Raw genomic sequence first — 20,461 nt, forward strand, 5'->3', positions numbered from 1 at the left:
GAAAACCTGCTCTACACTAACCAAAAGCCTAATTCACCAAGAAAATAAAAAATATCCTGCAACTTTTCTTCCCTACACCACAATCGTTCACCATTTCCTTCCCTTAATTTTGTCTCGTTTCTTTGTAGAAGGAAGTGGTTGGTATGGGAATTAACAATAAACTTTCTGCCTAACTTTGTCCATTTACCCACTCTAGGAATTTCCCAAATTTTCTTGACCCCTCCCTCCCCTGATCACCAATGCCTTTACCTTGTCCCCAATACCTGACTCACTGTGTGTATTCAAAACATATTTTGTTGAATGAACTGATGGCTCTATTTTCTATTTCACTAAGAAAATGGAAGCAATTAGAAGAGAACTTGGAAATCCTAACTATATTTATCTACACACTTAGTTGCCCATATACTCTGCCATCTCTTGTTACTGTAGATGAACTATTCATGTTGTTACCTAAGGAAAATTCTTCAACTTATCCACCAGATCACATCTTCTTTACTTTATCAAATATTGTTTTTACTCGATTATTCTCCAGTGAGCATATGCACATGCTGTGAAAATACTTCTTTTGATCTTGTATCTCATTTCATCCACCACTACCCAATATCTGTTTCCCTATATAAGAAAATCCCTTATATGAGTCATTTATGCATGCCGTCTTCAATTCCTCTACTTTCAATCTCTTTCAAATTTGCTTGTTTTGTTTGTGCTTTTACCATCCTTATTCCAAATACCGAGAAAGTGCTACTCTTAACATCACCAATGACTTCCAAATTGCCAAAATCCTTTGGTCAATTGTGTGTACCTATCTAAATTTGATCGATCTTGTCATTCTTCCTCACTAATACATTTATCAAAGCATCAAATGAAATAATGTACTTAAGAGTATTTCGAAAACTGTAATGTTTTCCCATACAGAGACTGTCTTATAAAATTAAGCAACTGCCTCCTGTGTTTTGATCAAAGCCTGTAATACTTTCAGATCAACGATACTTTATTTAAAGTAAAATATTTCACTGAATCATCTCAATGATTTTATTGGTTACAATTATTTTTAACTTTATCAACAATATCGTTTTTTTCCCACATTACAAAGTATTCGAAATGTATGAGTAATAAATACACTCTATCATCAAAAAAATGAATTACATGCAATTATCAGTAGCAACTAGATTTTTCAGCCTTGCTCTTTATTATAATTAGAATAAATGACAAAAAAAAATACCTTTGGTTTCTTCTACAGCAAGTTTATCACAAATCTGCTTTTCATAGGTACAAAGATGTTCAAGGGCTTCTCTATAGAGACCTGCTTCCCGAAGAACTTGATTCTGATATAAAAGGAGTTCACTATATTCATAATCCACTTTATCAGGAGATGTCTATATATGGATATAAGGAATACTAACAGTAAGAATTTTGTTTTCATATTAGAAAATTGTTTACACACTCAAATATATACGAAAAATTAAAGAATAATACTTGATCGATAATTCATTTTTTAAAAACTCCTAAATATATGTTGTCTAGGGAGCAACTAACAATGACAATATTAACTTACATCTCATTGAATAAGAATCCAGAAGTCCTTACATAAGTTAATACACAGGGGAGAAAGGTAAGTTCTTACTTAACAGTAGAATATCAAACAATAAGTTTAGAAAAAATAAAGAGAACTACCATTTTACAACTATTATTAAATTCCTGATTCAGGCAAGAATCATAATGAATGCTAAAACCAGTGGTGAAAATTTGATAATGAACAGGCTATTCATTCTCAAATCATTTATTAAGTAAATAGAGAAAAGAGAAAATATAACAAGTTTATAGTGAAGAAACCTGGCAGACACCATCTTAACCAAGCAACCAAATGGACAAACAGGTATCATGTACCTCTTAACGTGATGAACTGAGAAGGGCTCAACATCACTTCTGTGGTTCCCTACCAAAAGTGCAAAACTCTATCTAATAATGAGAAAACATCCAATCCAAACTGATGAACATTTTACGAAAGCACTGAACTATTCAAAAGTACCAATGTAATCAAATACAAAGAAAGCCTTCAAAGCTTCCAGATTAAAAGAGACTGAAGAGAAATTATAACTAAATATAACATATGATTCTAACCTGGATCCTGAAATGAAAAGGGGAAAAGAGTCCTAGGAAGGATATAAACAGGACAATTAGGAATTTCTGAATATGAAGCTGTGGACTGGATAACTGTCTATCAATGTTATACCTAATTTTTTGATAATCTATATAGTATCCCCAATAAAGTTGATAACTGTATAGTTATTCTTAGGAAATAACACACTGATGCACTTAAGAATAAAAGGGCATGGTGTCTACAATTACATTCAAATGTTTCACCAAGAAAATGTAAATAGACAAGGAGATGAAGAGAATGTAAAGTAAGTTTTAAGAGATTGTCAAGTGTCAAATACCAACAATTAGTTTACACGAGTCAATTCCTATATGCAGTTCTCTGTACTATTCTTGCAACTTTTTTTAAGTTTGAAATTATTTCAAAATAAAAAGTTGCAAATCTATGTACACTTCTTTTTTTTTTCATTATATTTAAATCAGACCTAGTTTACTGGGTTTGGCTTCTGGTTGTTACCTGTTGTGTTTTCCTAAATTCTTCTAAAATCTTTGCTGCCATTTCATAATCTTCTAATAAATGGTAAGCAATAGCATAACCAATCCATGATGCTCTCTGTGCAGGTCGAAGCTGAAGTAATTGATATCTCGTTTCCTTAAAGGGGAAAAAAACCACTTTTTCTAGGTTACAGTGAAAGCAAATGCTCCTTAAAAGGATCATATTAATTTACCCCATAACACCGAGCAATTGGCAACACAATGCTGGGAAGAATAACAAAAAATAGTTTCAAACATTATATATTGTGCAATTTTAGAGAAGCAAAAATATTTGTTAAGAAGCACAATGAAATCTCCATGGTAATCTTGTTAAGACCAGATACCCTTTATTATTTTCTGATCTACTTTAGGAAGAGACAGAATGGAAAAGATAGTACAAAGGAAAATTTTTCTTAAAAATTCAGTGCCCAACTACTGAGTGAAGATCTATAGAGGAAACAATTTAGTAGGTACTCTTTGGGGAAAAAAAGAAGGACTAAATAGATCTGATTTAATAGGGTAATTTAAAGGGTAAACTATAGCTACAAAGACAGATACTGGGCTTAACAAAGATAAAAAGAAACAAAAAAATTTGCTTTCCATAAAAATGTGAGAACCAAAGGTTATATTTACATGTTAATCCCAGAGGCACTGTCTGAGGAATATTGTTAATTTTCACTGACTGACTAACTGAACTCTGTATAGTAATTCACAGTAAAATCATTCATTTTATAAACCTGACTAGTCCAATCATAAAACACAACCACTATTGGGGAGAGGGGGATAAAATTCAATTTAATTCTTTTTAAATGGAAAATTTACGTATCAGAAGTACTCAAAAAACTTTTAAATATTTTAACAATATTTTATTCTTGGAATAAAAATATTCTCTATTTTACTTACCCTATAACCCTCAAGATCTCGCATTTGAATCTGTAGTAAAGAAAGGTCCCTTAAGATTTGAAGATTGTCTTTATCCCACTTTAGCGCATTTCTGTAACACTTAATGGCTTCATCATATTTCTTGTCTGACCTCTGAAGTAGGCCATAAACATGCCAACCTAAAAGATTTAGTTAAGGATACAACCTATATGGTCAAGAAATAATATTCCCCAGGAAACTCAGAGAACTACAGCTATTTACAAAATTATAAGCTTATAAAAAGAGAGAATAAAAGGTAGAAGGTAGGTCAATACAGTAAAAAAAAAAAAAAACAGTACAGCTCTTAGAGCCAAAGAAAATAGTTTTAGCCTGACTTACTAGCTCTGTGACCTTGGACAAGTTATTTAGTCTCATTATATTTCCTCAATTACAAATGTAAATAGAAATTCTATATAGCAAAGCATAATTGTTTGGTGACTAAATGGAATAACATACATAAGGCACTCACTGGCTGGCACAAAATAAATGCTCAATAAATGTCAGGAATTTATTTTTTAAAAGGAAAAAGAAGGAATGGGAATCATGACAAGTAATTATTTTAAACCATGTATTTTTTTTTCTTCAGCTAACAAGGCCCATTAGGATAAAACCCATAGAGCAGGTACAAATTTCCTAAAAATCAACCACATACAGAATAAAAACATTCATTCATTTAACAAATAATTATTAGAATTTCTTAATAATTAGGGTGTAGGTGGCCAAAATGGACAGTCTCCTGCATTCAAGGAACTTAAAATCTAGTAAGAGGCACAGATTAAATAAGCAAAATCACAGCAGGTTGTAACAAATGCTACAAAGGGAGAAGACATGTAAGCAAAACTCCCCTAACAATGGATCTTTCTAGTTTAGATCTTGATTATGCAATAGGTACCCATCCCCCTATATTCAGTCTCTGCTTTTATTCTCTCCTGCCAGAGTAACCTTTCCAAAACACAATAATCAAAAGCAAATTTCCACTTCCTTGTCCAGAAACTTAAAATGTTTCTCAGATTAGGTTCAAACAGTCCAATCTAACAACTTTTACACCAGGGATCCTCAACAGAATAAAATATACAATGTCTAGGATGGCACATATTAACTGAAAATACATATTTAATATTGTAAATTTTATTTGGAAAACAATTATTTATCTTCATAATATAAATTATAAAATAAAGCTTAATAAAATCATCTCAGTTGAGTAGAATATGGTTTTTAAAAGCCTAAGGCACACCACCCTTCATAATCTGACCCCCATTACCCATCTTCGCATTTCGGTCACCAATACCCTATTATTTCACAACTTGCTCTCCTCTCTTGAGCATTGCAGCAACTTTTTAATTGCCTCTAATCTTCACCTCCTATAAAAAAATCTATCCTCAAGGAATTTAACACTGCTAAAAATTTTTAAAAACTTAGGCGCATCAATAGGAACCCAATTAAAAAATCATGGTAAATACATATTGAACACTATGTAATCATTAAGAATGATGAAAAGATAATCTATAATAATCTTATTAATTAATCCTATGCTTAACTTTTTAGTTTGATTATTCCCAACTCATTTTTCTGCTTTACTGGATTAGTGATGATTTTTGAACAAGCTGTAACATTTTATTTATCTGTATATGCTTCTACTAAGTATCTTCCTTCACTAGACTGTAAATTCCTTGAGAGCAAAATCCATTATCTTTTCTTCATCTGTACTATGCCAGGGGCCTAGTAAACAAAAAATTGCTGTGTTTCAACACTTAAAATTGTGCTAGTATACAAAATAGGTAAAAAAATATATTTGTTTAGAAACTAGTTTAAAAATAGCAATCCACAGTTTTTTCTCTATCTTCCCTGACACTTGTACTTGCTCTTACCTCACACTTTCTTTTATAAAATTTATCTAGTATACTACCTAGCATTATCAGAAACAATGTTAACATCTTACATATATCACCATTGACTCTTTATACCACAGTGAGGTGGGTATGATTATCCTCACTTCACACATGAGGAAACTTAGCCCTAAGATTACAGAATGGGATTCAAACCTAAGTGATTCATACTCCAAAGCCAGTGCTCTTAATCAGCACATTAAATTACCTCTTTAATATTGTATATCCTTCTCTCAATTTATGATCATGATTAAATCTGCTGGGTGCCTCTTTCTTTTCAAGTGTGGGAGGAACTTTCATAAATACAGTAGTCCCCCCTTCTCTGTGGGGATATGTTCCAAGACCCCCACTGGATGCCTGAAACTGCATATCCTATGTATGTACACATGTGTATGTGTACACACACGTTTTTTCCAATACATACATACATACCTATATTTAATTTATAAATTTATATATTAATTTATGAATTAAGCATAGTAAGAGATTATCAACAATAAAATAGAACAATTATAAAAATGTCCTATAATAAAAGTTATGTGAATATGCTCTCTCTCTAAATATCATACTATACTCAGTCCCTTCTTGTGATAATGTGAGATGATAAAATGCCTACTTGACAAGATGAAGTGAGGTGAATGATATAGGCAGTGTGATGTAGCAGTATTAGGCTACTACTGACCTTCTGATGATACTTGACAAAGAATATCATCTGCTTCCAGACCACGGTGGATTGTGGGTAACTGAAACTGTGAAGAGCAAAACCAGATAAGGGGGGGAACAACTGTATTAGGCAGAGAAATGATAAGAGTTGTTGATGTTTAACATCTTTAATACAGACAGAAGTTTGTATGGGTTGACGAATAAATTGTCAACAGTAACTAATAATAAAACAGAACAATTATAACAGTATAACAATATAAATAATAAAAGTTATGTGATTGTGGGTCTCGAAATATCTTATTGTGCTAACCTCACCCCTCTTATGAAAATGAGATAATAAAATGCCTATATATATGATAAGATGAAGTGAGGTGAAATGACATAGGCATTATGACACAGCATTAGGCTACTGTTGACCTTCTGACGGTATTTGGACTGTAGTTTATTTTGGGTAACTGAAACCTTGGAAAGGGAAACCCTGAAGAAGAGGAGACTACTGTATTTTAAAAGACAAGTCCCATTTATCCATAAATAGGTAAAATGTTGCAATATCATGGGTATATAAAAATGTTCCTGAAATGAAGATAATTATTGTTATTCGATTTCAAAAGAATAATCTTTGGAGTTAATGCTAAGAAGGATCTAAAACTTCTGACTCCCAAAGGGCTGCCTTACCTTATAGCTCATGACACCCCAATCTAATCTTTAAATAAATGTCAAAAAGGATACACACATGACTTTTCAAGTCATTTCTCAAACCTCTACGAACCAATTCATAAGCTTCTTCCTTTTTTCCCAAACAGTTCAATGTTAATCCTTTCATAGCCAGGGTTTCTATTAAAAAAAAAAAAAAGAATGAAAGGAAGAAAAAAGAAAAGAATTAAATATTAAAAATAAATAGTAACAAAAAAGGTAACCATAATCTCAATAACAAATGTTACATTACCCTAAGAACTGAAAGCTGCATAGAGATTATTCAGAAGTTTTCCAGGTGTACAGATTAAAATATTTTATGAATTGATTAAGTAAACACACATTTCTAACTCTAGACCTCACAAGAATTTAAAATAAAAAGATACAAAAATTGCATGAATACTAGTAATATACATGCTAACAAGAAACAATGACAATATTATTGTTCTTCAGGGGAATTCAATGGGATGACCTTATATAATCACTCCTTAAAAGTATGAAAAAACTTTGTCCTGAAACTGATTTTATTTCTGTGAACTCAAGTTACATAAATACTAAATTCACTATTCAATGATTAAAAACATACATGTATATTACCTACATTTCTGATTTTCATAAATTCATTTTTAAATGATTCTTTGGCATTATGATTAAATATACAAGTAAAAGATGCCAGGTACCTGTCACTCATAATCAACAGATTAAAAGAGTTGAGGGAAACATTAAATTTTCAGAAAAGGAAAAAAAAGATTTCTAATTTTATAACTGTGTATTTTATGAAGCATAAAGGAATAAAACTTATGATTTGTTGTCTAATTTTTAGGACAAAACTTCAGAGTTTATAGAAAAATTAATTAGGAATAAAAGATAAGGATTAAAGGTATTATCCTGAGGAAGTGTTAACTTTTATAAGCAAATACAGATAAAGAAATGGAAGCAAAAAAGAGAGAAAAGCCTCAAGTACAAATCATTATAAATCATGTACAAAGGAAATACAAACAAAATATACTGCCAAGTAGCCAAATTAACAAGATACTATAGAAGTAGCCCTATGTTGTCAAATAGGTAAAATCTATTCTTACATTTTACCAACATCTTGAGGTACCTTAATAATTACTGAAGCCCTGGGTTGCTATTAAGTTTAAGATAAATCATTTCATATACTGCTAAAAAACACCTTCAGTTAAAATTATGACACTACATATACAACCTGATTTCAGTGTTAAAATAGGGGAAACTGCATTTTAGAAACAATGAAATTTGGTACTCTGTTAAGAAATTTTATCATGATTTATGAATAAAAATTGAAATACTAGTATGCATATTTTAGAAATGAATAAAAAACTAATTATACAGCTGGGCAGAAAAAATTCATATAGATAGGTATAGTTTCTACAAAGAAAAGGGAATGAATTTAGGTACTTTTATTCCCATTGCCTTACATCTCCAATTTTATTCTTATAGTGAAAGCATGCAAGTGTAAAGAAAGCTAATAGAGAAATATTACTCTCTCCATCTTCTTCAATATTAACATTATCAAATTAATTACCATAGAGCCATGTTTCCTGACTTTTTAATTCACAACTGTGAAAGCTTCTTTTTCCTTCGCCTCTTCACAAGTTTAGCTACAACAAACATCTTTACTCAACAAACATCTCCCTGTCCAATCTCCTACCATCATAGGCCAAAGTTATGTAAACTTTCAGAATACAATAAGCAAATCTTGTCTTAAACATGACTATCTTGAAAAACTAAGATATAATTCTAAATAAAAAGATGGTGGCTCACAAGCAAAAGACTAAATGGGCACTCTCTGAATAAATTTACTTTAAAGGAATAAAATTTTTGAGAACAGAAGTTCTTAAGCAAACTCTTCTCATAACATCTTAAATTTACTTAATAAAACTTATATAAGTGTATTTGTCCCATTAGGTCCTTTTGTCTTTTCTATGGCTCTAACATTCTTCACAATAGTAATAAATCAGAACTCAAGGAGAATGTTATCATTTTTTACATTAAGTTCAAAATTCAGTAATAAACATCTCCTCAAGGGGAGTCATGGATAAGAAAATACTCAAGGCTGCTGGGAGTCAACAGGACTCATAAATAAAGCCAGACAAGTAAGCAAAGCCTTATCTTCTTACACTTACCTCCATGCTCTGCAAATTTAGGATTAGAGAGGATTTGTTTACAGAATTTCAACCCATTTCTATACTGTTTATGTTCATAACATCTCTGTCAAAACAAAAAAAAAATTTTTAGTTAAGCAAGAAATGCAATTTTAAATTCAATGCTACATTTCATTCTGTTAAATAGAATGGTCAAATGCTATTTCCATATTCTCCTAAATCCCACTAAAATGTCAGTTAAAAAAAACAAACATAAGATTCAAATACAGAAAGTAGGAAAAATAAGATCATTAGTTCACTGTAAAAGGTCCAGCAAGTGAAAACTGAAAAAGAAAAAAAGGTGTGAACACACTTTAAAACAGCATCTTCTTTTTACTGAAGGAAGAAAGTTCCTTAAAGCTGCAAGGGACAAACAAGTGCATGCAAAAAAAAAAAAAAAAAAGACCCATATCATAGCACATCAAAATGAAACCCCAAAGCTAAGTCCTTAAAAACATCTAGAAAGAAACATGTGACACAAAAAGGATCCATAATCAGAATGGCACTGAACTTTTATTCCAAAGCAATAATGGAACACTGCTGAAACCTAGAAAACTATACATGGCCTTCAAAATGCAGAGAGAAATTAAGTTTCTACCTAGAATTTTACACCCAGCCAAATTATCAATCAAGTAGATGAGTAAATGACATTTTAAGGCTTCTCAGAAAGCTAAAATTTTATCCCTATACACTCTTCCTTAGGAAGCTATTAAAAGGAATCAAAACTAAACAAGACAGCAAAAGGACTTAGTAAATAAAGAATCTATAACGCAGGGGAAAAATAACATGATGTAACAAAAAAAACTAATTATCCTTAGTTCCTTTCCTCTTACTTCCACTTACGTCCCATCCATTCCACTTTCTCTCCAACAGCTTCCTAACTCTCTGCCACTCCCACAATCAACTATGCACTCAGCAGGCAGGTGATCTGGGGGATAAGAGGGAGGGGAGAGCAGAAGCAATAACTTAGGCGCTCTCAGTAACGATATTAGAGAAAGAAACGTAAGACTGAGCAACGAAGTTTAGTGTTCCTATTTACTTAACAGAAAGCCTAAAGATAGTTCGTTTTTCTTATTATAATTATAATAACAGTAAAAAGCATTAAAAGAAGCTAAGGTAATTTAAAGCAGACACTCTTAACTTGTCACTGTTTTCCAGGAACTACATACATACAAAGCATGGTTTAAGTGCATTTTTCTTAAAAGACCCTCAGTTAGTTTTCTGAAAATTCATTTCTGTGAAAATGTAGTAGAAGAACTTCTACTTTTGGCGATGATGGAGTAAGTGAGGATGAACTTGCCCTTCTACTGTAAACTACAAAACTAAACAAAACATATGAAATAACTATTGTCAGACAATGGACAACAGGCAGCGCAAAACTGAACGACTAAAGACAGAAAAAAACCATGATGAACTTAGATATGCCACCACTTTATAGATCACAGCAGAGAGAGAAGGATCCAAGGCAGAGCACAACAGTCCAGAGTAAAAAGAAAAAAAAAAAAGACTTCAGTGTGAAGCAAAAATCTGCAGGGGGTCCCCGTGAGTCTGTTGCTGAAAACTGTTGAATATTGTCTTGCATATGTAGGGTGAGACTTCATGAGGCCAAACAAAAAATGACCAGGAAGCAGTAAATTCAATAATTCTCAGGTCTCACATGTCACTGAAAGTTCCAAGTAGTCAGAATGGAGTTTTCAATGAACAACTGTAGAATTCAGTAAATAATGCAGAAAATGTCTATTTAGTAGACAAAAACTAGCCCTAGAGCAAGTGTACTCTAGACTCACCCTAACAAAGCCATAGACTGATAAACAAGTAACTTTACTACCGGTATAACAAAGTCCAACACTCTTTAAATTCACTAAAACAGTATAAAATTCATAATGCTCAACATCCAATAAAAAATTATTAGATAAGCTAAGAACAACATACTCAATAATCAGGAGAAATAAAAGAAATGCTGAAATTACGAGATATGCCTATCAAAACAACTATTATAAATATGCTCAATTTAAAGAAAATATAGACATATAAAAAGATAAATGAAAAATACAGAAAAGAACCAAAGAGCATTTCTAAAGATGAGAAATACAGTATCTACAATGAATTTTTACTGAACAAAGATACTGCAGAAAAGACCAGTGAAATGGAAGAACAGTAGAAACTACCCAAACTCATAGAGAAAAAAGATCAGAAAAAATAAACTAGTGCAGCCATAATGACCCTTCTTTATTAACAGAAAAATAAATTATAAAAGCATCACAGATATAAATGTGAAAGGCAAAAACAATAAAGCTTCTAGAAGGATATATTTTAAAATATCTTCATTATGTTGGGTAAAAAAGATCCCTTAAACAGAAAATTTTACATTCAAGATGGTGTTTTAGAAAAAAAAGGCACACCAGAGAAGACATGCAGTGTTTCAACAAAGACTGTATATCCAGAATAAACAACTTCCGTAAATCAATAAAAAGAAGCGACAGCTAGCTCATTAAAACATTGCGCAAGGGCCTTGGAAATGCCCAGAGATTACCCTAATGGCTAATAAAGTCAAAAAAGGCACTTAATTACATCAAAATCACAGCACCATACTATTAAGTTAAACTAAAATGCATTAGACAACATCACCTGATGAAACTGTGGAGAAACTGGAATTTTCATACTTTGCTAGTAGTAGAGAAAATTGATTAATAATTTGTTCAGTTATTTGGCAGAACATTTATGCCATAAAAATTATACCCCAGTAAACCAGATTTTAAAACACTGTTTGGCAGTATTTAATAAAACCAACCATATATATGCTGATCAGCAATTTCATTTTTAGGTATACACCCAACAGAACTACAAACATAAATTCACCAAAAAATAGGAAAAATGGGAGCAGCATTTATCAATAACTGAGATTACAAATATATATATACATGAAAGCAAAAAAGGATACAAATTTAATGATACACTTGAACTATAGTACTAAGTCATCAAAAATTTAGTAATAGTTTTTAAATTTACTTTGTATTAAAAATGCTTTTACATATAAGGCTAAAAGTTCATCAAAACTAATACAGTAAACAGAGTCTAGGTCTTCACTTTTCAGGTAAGTCTACAAATCATAAAGCATTATCACTAGCTAGGTCATAATCTTGGCATTATATTCCTAGGTAATTTTTAAATACCAGAAACATGAGAGGAAAAATTTACTTCAGGAATTAGGCAGTGAAAAGAACTGCCTTTGTGGAATCACTAGCTCTGCTTTCAAACACTCACTTCAGAGAGTAAAAGTAGTTCGGTAATCGTAACTACTCTACTGAGAATAAAAAAGAATACTTAAATCATGGAGATACATCATCAGAAAAAGAGACATAAAACATTAAGCAATGATAGCTAATCCCTACTGAGTGAGCTTTTATTGTGGGCAAGGCAAGGTACTAAATATTTTATAAGGAAAAGTCATTTAATCTTAGCAACAGTATGAAGTATGTATTTTTTTTTGCATCTGGCATCTCTACTTATTTTTTTCCTATGGTTATGTCTTTTTTTATATACATAATTTTTTATTAAGGTATTATTAATATATACTCTTATGAAGGTTTCACATGAAAAACAATCATCCGTATTACTGAGTCCTCCCCATACCCCACTGTAGTCACTGACCATCAGGGTAGCAAGATGCCAGTAACTACTTCTCTGTGCTACATTGTCTTCCCCATGATCCCACACACACACCATGTGTACTAATCATAATACCCCTCAATCACCTTCTCCGTCCCTCCCGACCCGCCCTCTCACACCCCTCCCCTTTGGTAACCAGTAGTCCCTTCTTGGAGTCTGTGAGTCTGCTGCTGTTTTCTTCTGTCAGTTTTGATTCATTGTTATACTCCACAAATGAGGGGAAAAATTTGGTACTTCTCTTTCTCTGCCTGGCTTATTTCACTGAGGAGTAATACCCTCTAGCTCCATCCATATTGTTGCAAATGGTAGGATTTGTGTCTTTCTTATGGCTGAATAGTATTCCATTGTGTATATGTACCACATCTTCTTTGTCCATTCATCTACTGATGGACACTTAGTTGCTTCCATATCTTGGTTACTGCATATAGCGCTGCAATAAACATAGAGGTGCAAATGTCTTTTTGAATGTGATAACTTGTATTCTTCGAGTAAATTCCAAGGTGTGGAATTCCTGGGTCAAATGGTATTTCTATTTGTAGTTTTTTGAGGAAACTCCATATTGCTTTCCACAGTGGTTGAACTAATTTACATTCCCACCAGCATTGGAGGACGGTTCCCCTTTCTCCACATCCTTACCAGCATTTGTTGTTCTTAAGTCTTTTGAATGGTGGCCAACCTAACTGGTATGAGGTGATATCTCATTGTGGTTTTAATTGCATTTCCCTGACAATTAGCGATGTGGAGCATCTTTCATGTGCCCGTTGGCCATCTGAATTTCTTCTTTTGAGAATTGTCTGTCCATATTCCCCCATTTTTTAATTGGGTTATTTGATTTTTGCTTGTTGAAGTGCGTGAGCTCTTTATATATTTTGGATGTCAACCCCTTATTGGATATATCATTTATGAATATACTCTCCCATATTGTAGGATGCCTTTCTGTTCTGCTGATGGTGTCTTTTGCTATACAGAAGCTTTTTAGCTTGATGTAGTCCCATCTGTTCATTTTTGCTTTTGCTCCCCTTGCCCAAGGAAATGGTTCAGGAAGAAGCTGCTCATGTTCATATATTCAGATTACTGCCTATGTTGTCTTCTAAGAGTCTTATGGTTTCATGACTCACATTCAGGTCTTTGATCCATTTTGAGTTCACTTTTGTGTATGGGGTTAGACAATAATCCAGTTTCATTCTCTTACATGTGGCTGTCCAGTTTTGCCAACACCAGCTGTTGAAGAGGCTGTCATTTCCCCATTGTATATCCATGGCTCCTTTATCGTATATTAATTGACCATATATGTTTGGGTCAATATGTGGACTCCTTATTCTGTTCCACTGGTGTGTGCATCTGTTCTGGTGCCAGTACCAAAATTGTCTTGATTATTGTGGCTTTATAGTAGAGCTTGAAGTTGGGGAGCATAATTCCCCCCACTTTATTTTTCCTGCTCAGGATTGTTTTGTCTATTTGGGGTCTTTTGAGGTTCCATATGAATTTTAGAACTATTTGCTCTAGTTCGTTGAAGAATGATGTTGGTATTTTCATAGGGATTGCATTGAATCTGTAGATTGCTTTAGGCAGGATGGCCATTTTGACATTATTAATTATTCCTCTCCATGAGCATGGGATGTATTTCCATTTATTGGTATATTCTTTAATTTCTCACATGAGTGTCTTTAAGAAGTAGGTATTCTTTATCCTCATTTTAGATGCGATAATTGAGGACCAGGAACATTACACAATTTGGCCAAGGTGACACAGCTACTAAATGACAGTAAAAAAGACCTGAACCAAGATAATCTAGCAATCTGGATTTAGTCATTACATCTAACCACTAGAACCACCTCTCTACTACAATCAAGTAGTATAGTAGAGTAAATAAAATTAATTTACAACAGTTTAAAAAAAAAAACCACCAACACAAAACAAAGCCACAGTAGAAAGCAGAAAAAAGGGGAAAAAACATTAAGCCATAATCCCATTGCAGATTAACTATTAATCCTGATTTTTTCAATAAATTTTAGTCTAAAACTGATATAACAATCTATTATCCCATGATATAAAATGTGACCCTATATAGGTATAATTCATAACTACTATATTAAAATAATAAACATGATATTCTTACTTGACATGCACAATCTGACTTTATTTTGTATAGCCGAAGTTAAAATACTCAGGACTACAGTTATTTTTTTTCTAGTTCTAACTGGAAATACTAGTTAAATTTGCTTACACACCATCACATTTTTCAAAAGGATTTCACGCTAACATCTCATTTAACTTTCACGATACTCCCGTAAACTAAGCGTAAAAGATTCTATCCTTATTGTACAGGAAATTTTTATAAAACAAGCAATTTGCCAGAGATTACATACCTAGTTAGTGGAAAATTTTAGACTAGAGAATAGGCCCTCTGAGTTGCAGGTGATAACTCCACCACTTACAGAGATTTTTTTGGATTATATTAATTTAATATAAGTGTTATTAAAGCCTAGGGTTTTAATCTTTTAACAGATCTTCTAGTCGACAAATTCAACTGTTGTAACACCCTTACTCAGTATTACAATCAAGCAGGCAATAAAAATGCAAAAAAAAACAAAGCAAGAATACACACACACACACAGAGTAATTAACCAACTGGATAATTCCTGCAACAAATTGAGTTTATAAAACGAATATTATGAACCTAACTCAACTTTTCTTTGAATACTACAGCACCTAGCTTTTTATCACACTGCAGAACAGTAATTAAATTTCCATTCCTAATTATTATGTTCCCAATTAATGATATTTGATGGCGTTCCATTTGAAATTATACTCAAAGCGATTAACCCAATTATCTCCTGTCAATGTGACCTGTAAAAACAAATCAAAATCGCATATCCCCAAAGAACTGCCAAGAATTTGTTTCTCCTCTATTAAGAATCAGAATGTCAGAATGCATTAAGGAAATGGATCTCAATCCATTACAAATGAGAATAGTATACTGAAGATTAATGGGAAAAGTAACAAATACTCAGTTTATCCCATAAGTTTTCTTTAAAATTTCGACTCTTATCCAAGAATAAACACTAGGAGCAACAGGGTTAACAAGAAAAATAGAATACATCATATTTCACTTAACAATTTCTTTTTCCCCTACATAAGGCCAAATCTATGTATAATTCAGCTTCAACAGTTTTTGCCTAACTGAAACAGAATCTCACAAAAGTAGCCTTAAAACATAATAGAAGAGGGGCGGAGCCAGGATGGCGGCGTGAGTAGAGCAGTGGAAATCTCCTCCCAAAAACACATAGAGCTATGAAAATATAACAAAGAAAAATCTTCCTAAAATAGAGACCACAGGACACAGGACAACATCAAGACCACATCCACACCTGCAAGAACCCAGCGCCTTGCGAAGGGGGAAAAGGCTACAAACCAACAAGAAGGGAAGCTCTTCCAGCGGTCACTTGTACCAGCTCTGCAAACTATCTCTATCACCATGAAAAGGCAAAACTACAGGCAGACAAAGATCACAGAGACAACACCTGAGAAGGAGACAGACCTAACAAGTCCTCTTGAAAAAGAATTCAAAATAAAAATCATGAACATGCTGACAGAGATGCAGAGAAAAATGCAAGAGCAATGGGATGAGATGCAGAGAAAAATGCAAGAGCAGTGGGATGAGATGCAGAGAAAAATGCAAAAGCAGTGGGATGAAGTCCGGAAGGAGATCACAGATGTCAGGAAAGAGATCACAGAAGTGAAACAATCCCTGGAAGGATTTATAAGCAGAATGGATAAGATGCAAGAGGCCATTGAAGGAATAGAAGCCAGAGAACAGGAACGTATAGAAGCTGACATAGAGAGAGATAAAAGGATCTCCAGGAATGAAACAACACTAAGAGAAATATGTGACCAATACAAAAGGAATAACATTCGTATTATAGGGATACCAGAAGAGGAAGAAAGAGGAAAAGGGATAAAGTCTCTTTGAAGAAATAATTGCTGAAAACTTCCCCAAACTGGGGGAGGAAATAATCGAACAGACCATGGAATTACACAGAACACCCAACAGAAAGGATCCAAGGAGGACAACACCAAGACACATAGTAATTAAAATGGCAAGGATCAAGGACAAGGAAAGAGTTTTAAAGGCAGCTAGAGAGAAAAAAGTAACCTATAAAGGAAAACCCATCAGGCTAACATCAGACTTCTCAACAGAAACCCTACAGGCCAGAAGAGAATGGCATGATATACTTAATGCAATGAAACAGAAGGGCCTTGAACCAAGGATACTGTATCCAGCACGACTATCATTTAAATATGATGGTGGGATTAAACAATTCCCAGACAAGCAAAAGCTGAGGGAATTTGCTTCCCACAAACCACCCCTACAGGGCATCCTACAGGGACTCCTCTAGATGGGAGCACCCCTAAAAAGAGCACAGAAAAAAAACACACAACATACAAAGAATGGAGGAGGAGGACTAAGAAGGGAGAGAAGAAAAGAATCTCCAGACAGTGTATATAACAGCTCAATACGCGAGCTAAGTCAGGCAGTAAGATACTAAAGAAGCTAACCTTGAACCTTTGGTAACCACGAATCTAAAGCCTGCAATGGCAATAAGTACATATCTCTCAATAGTCACCCTAAATGTAAATGGTCTTAATGCACCAATCAAAAGACACAGAATAATAGAATGGATAAAAAAGCAAGACCCATCTATATGCTGCTTACAAGAAACTCACCTTAAACCCAAAGACAAGCATAGACTAAAAGTCAAGGGATGGAAAAACATACTTCAGGCAAACAACAGTGAGAAGAAAGCAGGGGTTGCAGTGCTAATATCAGACAAAATAGACTTCAAAACAAAGAAAGTAACAAGAGATAAAGAAGGCCACTACGTAATGATAAAGGGCTCAGTCCAACAAGAGGATATAACCATTCTAAATATATATGCACCCAATACAGGAGCACCAGCATATGTGAAGCAAATACTAACAGAACTAAAGAGGGAAATAGACTGCAATGCATTTACTGTAGGAGACTTCAACACACCACTCACCCCAAAGGATAGATCCACCGGGCAGAAAATAAGTAAAGACACACAGGCACTGAACAACACACTAGAACAGATGGACCTAATAGACATATATAGAACTCTACATCCAAAAGCAACAGGATATACATTCTTCTCAAGTGCACCTGGAACATTCTCCAGAATAGACCACATACTAGCTCACAAAAAGAGCCTCAGTAAATTCCAAAATATTGAAATTCTACCAACCAATTTTTCAGACCACAAAGGTATGAAAGTAGAAATAAATTCTACAAAGAAAACAAAAAGGCTCACAAACACATGGAGGCTTAACAATATGCTACTAAATAATCAATGGATCAATGAACAAATCAAAATAGAGATCAAGGAATATATAGAAACAAATGACAACAACAACACTAAGCCCCAACTTCTGTGGGATGCAGCGAAAGCAGTCTTAGGAGGAAAGTATACAGCAATCCAGGCACACTTGAAGAAGGAAGAAAAATCCCAAATGAATAGTCTAACATCACAATTATTAAAACTGGAAAAAGAAGAACAAAGGAGGCCTAAAGTCAGCAGAAGGACGGACATAATAAAGATCAGAGAAGAAATAAACAAAATTGAGAAGAATAAAACAATAGCAAAAATCAACGAAACCAAGAGCTGGTTCTTTGAGTAAATAAACAAAATAGATAAGCCTCTAGCCCAACTTATTAAGAGAAAAAGAGAGTCAACACAAATCAACATAATCAGAAATGAGAATGGAAAAATCACGACAGACTCCACAGAAATACAAAGAATTATTAAAGACTACTATGAAAACCTATATGCCAACAAGCTGGAAAACCTAGAAGAAATGGACAACTTCCTAGAAAAATACAACCTCCCAAGACTGACCAAGGAAGAAACACAAAAGTTAAACCAACAAATCACAAGCAAAGAAACTGAAACGGTAATCAAAAAACTACCCAAGAACAGAACCCCGGGGCCAGACGGATTTACCTCGGAATTTTATCAGACACACAGAGAAGACATAATACCCATTCTCCTTAAAGTGTTCCACAAAATAGAAGAAGAGGGAATACTCCCAAACTCATTCTATGAGGCCAACATCACCCTAATACCAAAACCAAGCAAAGACCCCACCAAAAAAGAAAATTACAGACCAATATCCCTGATGAATGTAGATGCAAAAATACTCAATAAAATATTAGCCAACAGAATTCAACAGTATATCAAAAGGATCATACACCATGACCAAGTGGGGTTCATCCCAGGGATGCAAGGATGGTACAACATTCGAAAATCCATCAACATCATCCACCACATCAACAAAAAGAAAGACAAAAACCACATGATCATCTCCATAGATGCTGAAAAAGCATTTGACAAAATTCAACATCCATTCATGATAAAAACTCTCAGCAAAATGGGAATAGAGGGCAAGTACCTCAACATAATAAAGGCCATCTCTGATAAACCCACAGCCAGCATTATACTGAACAGCGAGAAGCTGAAAGCATTTCCACTGAGATCGGAAACCAGACAGGGATGCCCACTCTCCCCACTGTTATTTAACATAGTACTGGAGGTCCTAGCCACGGCAATCAGACAAAACAAAGAAATACAAGGAATCCCAATTGGTAAAGAAGAAGTTAAACTGTCACTATTTGCAGATGATATGATACTGTACATAAAAAACCCTAAAGACTCCACTCCAAAACTACTAGAACTGATATCGGAATACAGCAAAGTTGCAGGATACAAAATTAACACACAGAAATCTGTAGCTTTCCTATACACTAACAACGAATCAATAGAAAGAGAAATCAGGAAAACAATTCCATTCACCATTCCATCAAAAAGAATAAAATACCTAGGAATAAACCTAACCAAAGAAGTGAAAGACTTATACTCTGAAAACTACAAGTCACTCTTAAGAGAAATTAAAGGGGACACTAATAAATGGAAACTCATCCCATGCTCATGGCTAGGAAGAATTAATATCGTCAAAATGGCCATCCTGCCCAAAGCAATATACAGATTTGATGCAATCCCTCTCAAATTACCAGCAACATTCTTCAATGAATTGGAACAAATAATTCAAAAATTCATATGGAAACAACAAAGACCCCGAATAGCCAAAGCAATCCTGAAAAAGAAGAATAAAGTAGGGGGGATCTCACTCCCCAACTTCAAGCTCTACTCCAAAGCCATAGTAATCAAGACAATTTGGTACTGGCACAAGAACAGAGCCACAGACCAGTGGAACAGATTAGAGACCCCAGAAATTAACCCAAACATATATGGTCAATTAATATTTGATAAAGGAGCCATGGACATACAATGGCAAAATGACAGTCTCTTCAACAGATGGTGCTGGCAAAACTGGACAGCTACATGTAGGAGAATGAAACTGGACCATTGTCTAACCCCATATACAAAGGTAAACTCAAAATGGATCAAAGACCTGAATGTAAGTCATGAAACCATTAAACTCTTGGAAAAAAACATAGGCAAAAACCTCTTAGACATAAACATGAGTGATCTCTTCTTGAACATATCTCCCCGGGCAAGGAAAACAACAGCAAAAATGAGCAAGTGGGACTACATTAAGCTGAAAAGCTTCTGTACAGCGAAAGACACCATCAATAGAACAAAAAGGAACCCTACAGTATGGGAAAATACATTTGAAAATGACAGATCCGATAAAGGCTTGACGTCCAGAATATATAAAGAGCTCACACGCCTCAACAAACAAAAAACAAATAACCCAATTAAAAAATGGGCAGAGGAACTGAACAGACAG

The 20,461-nt window shown here is 33.8% G+C and overlaps 1 protein-coding gene across 6 annotated transcripts in view; it reads right to left on the reverse strand.

Moving 5' to 3' along the window:
* Positions 1–20,461, reverse strand: part of NAA15 (N-alpha-acetyltransferase 15, NatA auxiliary subunit) — a 113,467-nt gene that overhangs the window by 43,901 nt on the left and 49,105 nt on the right. For 4 of the 6 annotated variants that reach the window (XR_012131563.1, XM_073237034.1, XM_073237032.1 and 1 more), the window contains exons 2-7: positions 8,945–9,029; positions 6,871–6,935; positions 6,121–6,187; positions 3,535–3,692; positions 2,615–2,749; positions 1,223–1,376 (exon numbers count right to left, since the gene is read on the reverse strand). Coding sequence is in view for 5 of the 6 variants with exons in the window: in XM_073237034.1 (XP_073093135.1) it covers positions 1,223–1,376; positions 2,615–2,749; positions 3,535–3,692; positions 6,121–6,187; positions 6,871–6,935; positions 8,945–9,029 (664 nt within the window). In the remaining variant the exon portion in view is untranslated. Of the gene's footprint in view, positions 1–1,222; positions 1,377–2,614; positions 2,750–3,534; positions 3,693–6,120; positions 6,188–6,830; positions 6,936–8,944; positions 9,030–20,461 lie in introns of all 6 variants that reach the window. The other 2 variants (XM_036998606.2, XM_036998605.2) reach the window with 1 other exon arrangement.

The sequence above is a fragment of the Manis javanica genome, chromosome 5 (genome assembly GCF_040802235.1).
Source record: "Manis javanica isolate MJ-LG chromosome 5, MJ_LKY, whole genome shotgun sequence".
Classification (NCBI taxonomy): domain Eukaryota; kingdom Metazoa; phylum Chordata; class Mammalia; order Pholidota; family Manidae; genus Manis; species Manis javanica.